General features: G+C 42.7%; 1 protein-coding gene across 1 annotated transcript; it reads left to right on the top strand.

Annotated features, from left to right (window-relative positions):
- Positions 1 to 3825: 3825 nt before the first annotated feature.
- F5147DRAFT_660197 (uncharacterized protein) lies at positions 3826 to 8546 on the top strand (the record flags this gene model as incomplete). The annotated part of the gene is made up of 22 exons (XM_041434657.1): positions 3826 to 3896; positions 4012 to 4164; positions 4465 to 4558; positions 4720 to 4790; positions 4833 to 4921; positions 5114 to 5182; positions 5330 to 5348; positions 5411 to 5624; positions 5829 to 5873; positions 6101 to 6172; positions 6483 to 6545; positions 6597 to 6738; positions 6948 to 6996; positions 7023 to 7086; positions 7172 to 7193; positions 7443 to 7475; positions 7497 to 7657; positions 7963 to 8090; positions 8140 to 8182; positions 8215 to 8230; positions 8353 to 8362; positions 8417 to 8546. 22 exons carry the CDS (start codon positions 3826 to 3828, stop codon positions 8544 to 8546), a joined length of 1758 nt encoding a protein of 585 aa, XP_041284400.1.
- Positions 8547 to 8813: the final 267 nt, after the last annotated feature.

Below are 8813 nucleotides of genomic sequence, written 5' to 3'. Positions count from 1 at the left end.
TATAAAATTTAATGTCAATTGCAACAGATGTGTACGGGCTCACGTTGTAGAACTACAAACGTAACGAACAATCTGTGATGTACTCCAAGCTTCCCTCTCTTCGTCTTTTTTTCTGTTGCGTGACGTTTGACACCCTGATGATATCTCACTCGCCTTGGAATTTTGCAGTTAATCACATTGAATGCACAGGCGGAAATTCTATCCTTGTAAGAGAAATTTCCCCGTTTTCTCTTCCTTCATGCGTTGATATATTCAATGGCCTTCTCAATCAACGTGCTTCATTTTTTCCCCCAGTGTTTTAGTATGATGTCCCTCACAGTGAATGTCACCACGGGGCGTATTTCTGATACCGCATCATTATCCTACCACATGCTCAACACGCACAACACTTCCTGCACATCTACACGTTCATCACATATGGCGTCAGCACCATCGAATCAGCCGAATATATGACTGTTTCATAATTACAGTTCCTGTGTCTAGGCTCGGTGTAGGCGATAGTACTCATGCTTGCCAACCCTCCTCGGTTGCCTGCTTTCTTCCAACTTCTTGCAGCGATGTTTCCATCATCCCTGGTTATAGAACCGCCCACATAGCATTGGAAGTCAGTGTCGTTTCAAGTGATTTATTTACTGTTGGATTCTGATAACTAATTTACTTTTCATCCAATTGTGTACGCCACTCCTGATACCATTCTACGCGGGGAGCTCTACACATATACTCTCAAATGACATTTGTATTCATCCCAGTGGTGAATTATTGCAGGTGTGTTGAACACTCCAACAGCGCTACACATCACCCAGAAGATATATCCCTTCCTCCATAGTCCTTTCAACCAGACATCATTTCACAATTATTCCATCTTTTTCACCGCCCATTTATCTTCCCAAACCACACTCCCTAACCTTGAAGTGTCACCTACGTTCCTTGTTACATGTTTCTCTTCCTTTTTGTCCTGAACCTGTGATGCCGACTGCACTGTTGGAGAATTATCTGCGTCCAATGCATGTCACTTATCGCTCTGTACCGCCAAATATTTCTGTTTCATGTAACTTCACAATATATCTTTATGTTTTAAATGTGAAATGGCTCCGTATAAATTCACATCAAGTGGTAGCAACATTTGATGTACGATAACACACCATATTATATCTTCTAGACCGTTGCCTATCTCTTACGTTCGACCCACATGGTGGACAAGGCAGCCACATAGAGCCTGTTGCAACATGGATGTTTTAGCGATTTCTCAAACACGTCAAATATATTTCCCAAGTACGGTTGAAGCAGCGGGACGAAGGTCACATGCCTTCATTGGTATTTAATGTCTTAAAATTACACATCCTAGAGGCCGATATGTGAAAGTTCGTCCATTAGAACTTTCCTAACAGAAAGATTCTGCCTTCAATTTGCGGAATCAAGGCAATATCTCACATTTTAACTCGAGGCTTATCAAAAAATAAGTTACATAGAAGATTTGATGTCAGTGCAACAGCAGAAATCGGATGATGTCAGGAATATTACTATATCTTTCATTGGTTGTCCTGCTTGTGTCCGTTATAAGTCCATCACGAACTCAGCCTAGCACTACACATTGGTCGGTTCACGTCCCTCTCATTATGTAGCATTTCCTCATTAATTCAAGAATTGAATTGCACTGTGGAGCCTAAATGTCTCTGCAATTAGTGGGTACAGTCGTCAAATGAGATTCTCCGAGATAGAGATGATATTTGGGGTAACATCGGTCATCTTTTGTGTATCTTTGTTTGTATATAGAGTGTGATAAATAGGGATTGACTTTGCTCAATATGTATTGACGATGACGGTCTACATTCCTTTATATATTGTGCTCAAGATATTCACTCTGGCCACATGCACCAGAAGGAGTATAGTAAGATGGATTTGTATTTTAAAAGCACCTATTCATGGTAAAATATTCTTGTTACACTGAACACATTGCAACCCATTCACCATCCAATTGCAGGTTTGAAAAATTGCTTTATCAAAATGTCGTACTCCAGGATGAAGAGCAGGCAAGATGTTTTATACACTGCCTCCACCTCCAACACATGCACAATGGGTTCTCCTGCATGTCAATCTCATTGTTGTACCTCGATGGGCACATCCATATTACCATAATGCACCAGATTCTTACAATGTGCATAGGAATCAACACTCTGAGCTTGTCATCTCAGTGTAACAAATTGCAATGGGACATAATTCCTCTTCTATCTGCATTGGATAGACTCCCTCTCAAAGTAATGATTGAGGCACAGCAATACATTGTGTACTCAGGATCAATGGAGAACAGCTGATTGGATCCTCATCAGTATTTTAACAGAAAAAAAATGGTATATTCATGTATTTGCTTCCAAGAAAATGTTAACCAATAACAGAGATACTTGGGTCCACAGACAGGAACACGCAGCCAGTGCATCGTGTATAGCAGCCTTGGCAATGAAAATACTTCAAAGTCCTAAAATAGCTTTACTCCATAGCAGTTGTGATGTACTAATTAGTGTGCCTCATAAAATACGGACCGATGGTCACAAGACATCCATTGGGTATGAGGCAGCGACAAATCCACTCCACAAGGGGCTGATAATCATGCAGTAAGTAAGATTGGCACACAATGTTAATTAAAGATCTACCAATTGAGTGGTAATTTATACACCCTCCATTCCTCTGAAGATCTAGAAGTATTTTTTGTGATTCCATAATTAAAGCCACCATGTGGATTGCTTCATATGGATGTGCGCTGATGAAGGGGCTCATCTCTGCCAATGCTGGAACCTGCTTGACCAGATACATTAAACTAAATACTGTTGTGTTGAGAGGTACCCTGATTGTCTGGATCCCCGTTATTCGGTTCCTCAAAAGATGAGTGCATATCGATTTTCTGCATGTTGTCATAAATAATACCAGACATCCGTTATATTTTCATCTCCATGACACCCCTTTAGCGTATTATATCCCTGCAGGTCTGCGCCAATGTTTGAAAAACTATATAGATCATCACCACAAATATTTATCTATTGTTGAATGATACAGCATCAGTTTCATCACATAATATCATACGATAACCCAACAAATGTCTTACACCTCTCTTGATGATGGTGGAGCTAATTCCTTCCAGCCACCACTGGAGTGTGAGCAAGAATTCAAAATGTGTGAGGACGCTGTAGGTGAGGAATGTAGAATGCTAGAAAGTGGGTGGTATGAGATATACTCAGATGGTCCTCTGTGCGCGAATCTAATGTCGGCCCAAGGGGATTGCTACTGAGAAGGTTCCTCTATATATAATAGTGGAGGGAAACACTGAACCGGGCTGTTGGATAAGCCTGGTGGGGTGCGCGACGATGAGCGAAGCGCGATAAGCGAAAGCGCTATGGAGCGCTACTGAGCAACAAGTGCGATGGCGTGCGCTGAGTGAGAGCAAAGCGCGCGTGCGGGTGGTGGAGCGCAGCGACTCTTAAGTGAGTCGGAGAACGAGTAAGGCAATGTTCGTGTATAAGAATATGCAGGTTGGCGCTTGTATGAGTCCTGGCGCTTAGCGTTGGTCGGCGGAGATGACGGAGATTTAGACTTAGAGTCCAACGATGTGTGGGAAAAAGAAGATAATCATTCTACATAGAGGCAGGGTATATATATATTCTGAGTAGCGTTAAGCGCTGTCAAGCGCTAAAGCGAGCCGGAAAGCGAAGCGAGTACATGATGATATGTAATAAGGGTCCATGACGAAACATACGGAATATGTGCACAAGCACCGGAGATATGTCAGAATACATGGGAGTGAAATAGGAATACGCACTGACAAACCGAACGGACATGAAATGGATGGACGGAGGACGAGCGACAGAACCGAGGATACATGCGCCAATGCGCGACCAAAGCACCAAGTGCGCAGAATGGGATACAGTGTAGAGACTCACGCCTCTCATTGTGCAATATTGCAGTTTTCACTAGGGAGTACATGGCATGAACTTGTAGCATCACTCTGTATGCTATCCACAGCTATTCCTACATGAGGCGCAGCTTTCCCGTGCAACTCGCGCGCGTACCTTTCCCGCGCTTCACGATGTATATGCGCGCGCGCTTTCCCGCGCTTGAGCGCCCTATAGCGCCAGCCATCCGGAAGCATCCATCCACTGTCCACCAAGTTCCCTAGTGCGTATATTTCCATTTCTCACATTTGCATATCGTTCCATCTTTATTTTTATCATGGACCCTTACTTACATATATCCTTACATACCTTACTCGGTAGCGCTTCGGCTCCGCATGACAGTGCTTAGGCGCCATACTTAAGCGCCAGCAGTACATACTTACTCACTTACTCTCCCACCAGAACGACAGAGGACTGAACCACAACAATACCCATTTACTACCCAGCAGAGCATAGTTGAAATCTATTACTTGGCACCTTGCATATAACATCTCTCAGCTTGCATCTTTCACCTCTTGTCTAGTGTCTTATCATCACTTAAGCAAACTCGCTCATACCCTCTCTTGTTTCCGCATACACGCGCCCGCATTCCCGCGCTTCGCGCATTCTCGCACCTCGTGCGCACCTGCGCTTTCCCGTGCTTCGCATTCGCCAACCAGTAGCGCCTTCAGTGCCTACTACTAGATCCTTGCTGCACTCGCTTCCCCTTTAGGGTCGAACACACTTGTCATCTCAAGTATAGCAGACTAGGCAACGCGCGACCTTACAACATTTATAGATACAGTCAGAAGCATTGTTCATGCCTCGCTGTATCGTTGAACCTTCAACGGGTCGCGCTGTGTTTGGAAGGTGTTTAAGGCATTGTAGAATTAGCTCTCTACAAGGCCACAGAGATGTCAGTCTCTACAATGCTCTGGCTCAAATTGTGATGGACCACAATGGTCTAGAGATGATGAAGGTCTCTGATACTCCTAATTGTGGTAAGTAGCATTTCACATTCATAAATATGTGAGTAGGACTCACCTCAGCGGCGACTGTTTCCCTAATTGAAGAAGGAACTGCTGATGCCATGTGCCAAGCTGTTGTCCAAGAGAACTCATCCAATAAAAACATAGGCTTCATATGTTAGATTAATCTCATCCTACACGTTCAACTGTTCACTGATTATCCAGGTGCCAATGACATATCTCCCCTCATTCTAGACTCAGACACACATCTACCTGAAATCACATTACATGCAGGTGAGAGTAAAACATTCAAAGGAATGTGAATGACGCTCCTGAGTGATGTACCCATATTATCTGTACAGAAATGTGCTGTGGTATGGATGCAAGGAATGTTATGCTGTGTCCATCAATTGACTACATAAAATCCAACAATATTCTCAGGTCTGACAACATGTGCAATGTGAGCCAAGTTTCTGAGCTTCATGGAGTTCACACTCCCACTAATCACACTATAATTAACAGCATCACAACAGAAAAGCTAGATGTTACCCAGGACATACCAAGGAAGGATAAGAATCACATGAACATTAACTTCTCGAATGTTTCTGCGGATTTGATGGACACGGAGGCGGTAAACAATGGAAACAGCGCCAATAACAATGGGAATTTGAGTGTGGGCACACCCAGAGAAGGGAAAAGGAAAAAAGAAGACTCAGTGGCATTTTCTGATATAAAGGTATTCCCAATATCTGTCAAAATGTCGAACTGTCGAAAATCAATCTCACTCACCATTCATACCAGGATAAGAGGCGGAGAGGAAATATAAAGCACTTGAATCCTCTGTCCTCGACATCTCACATGTAAGGAGAAACATCGAGATTGAAATGCTTGCATCACCTAACATAATGATATCGCTGCAAGATGCGAAACTTGTTACTAGATAGTTGTGGTTTTTGCTGTACCTCTGGCCACATTTTCCATGATGGTAAACATCTGGCCTTCCTGACAGCCTCAAATAACAGTCACTTACTTGTATCACAAATTAAGTCTAAGGCAGTCAAGGCAGCAAAGGCAAAGGACTTATATTTGTTCATGTGACAGTGCACTCAAATTACATAATAATCCTCATACTTACCTGTGAATGCCAGTCGATCCTATTCATGCCTCCCACCTCCATTGCACCAAAACATGCACATCCACCTCACTTACCAGATGAATGAAAATAATGCTCCTCGCAAGAAATGCTGGGAGTGGTTGAGGCCAAGTCATTCAGACCCTCATTTGGTAAGTACAAGAGAGAGGCAGGGCAACAGCCAGTCACAATGTACGAACTTTCATCTTAGCATTTAAATCATATCTAATCATTACAGCTGTCCTCTCTCTTGCCTTCGAGGAATGGGTCACATGAAATATGTTCAGAGTCAGTTTTCAAGCTCTTTTCAAGGCGACCAAGTGCTTCACTCGAAGTGCTCAACAATCCCCATACTCTGAGCCTATGGCTGCAAGTTCCAGCTTACAGGACACTCAACCTGTTCAGTTAACTACACCATGAATTTTCCCCATGTGCTATAATTGGTACTAATCACTTCTGCAGGATATCACCCCTCCCACCCTCAAACCGAATTATGGGCAGTCTTCCAACTCAGGCATTGTGCAGGTGAGTTCGGCTAACGAAGTGCAGAATATTTTCATCTATCTCTTTCAATAGTGTGTTGACATCTACACTCACATCGAACATCTCGACCCAAAGGTTCAAACAAATTTTCGCAATGCCATTACTTCTCAATTTTGTCAAGCTTCAATTAGATACATTCAGCAAGGTGATGGAGTGTCTCAGGCAACTTTTCAAAGTATGCCAACCCCTCTGGGCTTGTGTATCCTCTCATTAACTTACTGCAGGGTTTTTTGTCCATGTAAAACCACCATGTTGTACACCGGTATGTTCCCCAAGACTGTCACATAATGTGTCCTCACTGAACTTTTTTTTTTGGACTCTCATTTATTGTCCTGTGGGGTGGAGCCCTATGGTGAACATTACTTACGCTATTGTACTATGTAGGTTATATATTGTATCTCATGTGGGATCGGTGCTTTACAATGGTCCATGTGTGAGTTGACATTTGCGATGGACAAGCACTATGTTAATGAGCTTCTTCAACTCCTTCACACACACACACACACACACACACAATAATTGGGTATGTGGCAAGCCTTAAGGTTATCTACAAGCAGTCAATATTCTCTAGATAATACCGGGTTGAGCATATTATGCACCCTGACCAGATATTTGGTGTCTCCAATACTAGTAAGGGCTGATCATCCTCATCCTTCTTCGCTGTCAAACTATCTTGCGACGATCATCACTATAAAATACTGCCATTTATGCAATGGGTCTTTCAGCTGATTTGACATTACAGAAAGTGCTTACCAGCTCCAAAAGAGTTTGTAGCATGCTACATTGCGCTGGCTGTATCTTGAAAAATGAAGAGCCTCAGGCATTCTATAAGGTGATGCTCTTGTCACTCTATGCTGTTCTTTCTCTTATTCTGTTTAGGCACATTAGCGCCATTGCTGATAATTGGTGACTGTGTGTCAGTATAATTTGGAGTACTCAAGTATGCAAAGCAGATATTCAAGGCTCAGAATCCAGCTAGAGGTGAAGGGAAAGGAGAAGGGAAGATGCTGTGTGGGGGACAGCTGGTTGCTGCTGGAGTTGCAGTGGAGCTTGCTAATGGTGTAGTTTCTGGTCTAGTGGAAACATTCGCATTTGTGAGTCTCCTGTGTTACATGTACTACTGGTATCTGGCTTTAACATCTTCTTCAGGTTTGCAGATGCAGTAAAATCCAATATGCAAAGGTCTAACTAACACAATGAAACAAATTGTCTTACAACACAGCATTTCTGGACTATCCAAAGGACAGGCTATGGTGTCTACTTTTTGCCATATGAAATGCTTCAAGTTGTACAACACAAAATGGCTCAGACAAGAACATGATGGGACCAGATCAATCCTATGAACTCTATTCTGTATGATGCGACAGCTTTTGACAGTGATAGACATGATCAAATCTAGAATGCAGACCGACAGATTTGCTGCGTCTACTGGACAAAAATATGCTTCTTCAAGGATTGTGTGCGGAAATTTCGGAGAAGTGAGAGAATCAGTGCATTTACATGTGGTCTAGGGTCCACTTTGATTTGGTATGCATCTGATTTTTCAGAAATGTTTGACGAACTTATTGCTTACCAGTTCACTATTTGTGAATGGGGCAATGTTCCTTGGATTCGATATAGTCAGTAGACTGCTGTATTCATAATCATCAAGGATTCACCTCTTGCACGTGTGTTGATGCTGGTGTCTACAAGATGTGCGTGCATGCATGTACTCCAAGATCTCGGACCTTTATGACTCTTGGTCTCTGCTTCATGTTAATCTCTACACTATACTCATGATCTACCATAGAAAGCTCAAGGTAAGTCTAAACTTCCTGATAACTCTGATGTCAATAAGATAGGATATTTAGCAGGTGCAAACTCCTTGACAAGCTGATGATCGGCCAGACCAGGCCAAAACCCCTAGGTTGTTGGGCCACAAAACCACGGTTAAGGTCATCCAGCCCTCCTCATGGTCAGATGCAAGATGATGACAATGACTAATCACATTCACAATAGAGTAGGCATGAGCTTGTATCCATATCATCAACTACAATATTATGCATTGAAAATAACTCACTATTGAACCAAAGACTTGTATTGAGCCATTGATATCCTCTACATCTCTGATGCAAGCATGTAACAGCATGCGCCAGCAAAACTATAAGCACAGGAATATTCTAATGTGTAAGGGATTTTTGAAGCCAAGAAAGTATCTGAGAACTAACTGTCAGTGGGACTCCTATATGAAGACAAGGACTTACAGAGCGA

This window comes from Suillus discolor (assembly GCF_016758755.1).
Source record: "Suillus discolor strain FC423 chromosome Unknown F5147scaffold_279, whole genome shotgun sequence".
NCBI classification, from domain to species: domain Eukaryota; kingdom Fungi; phylum Basidiomycota; class Agaricomycetes; order Boletales; family Suillaceae; genus Suillus; species Suillus discolor.
The sequence above is the reverse complement of the archived record's forward strand: the minus strand, read 5'-3'. Positions and strand labels throughout refer to the sequence as shown.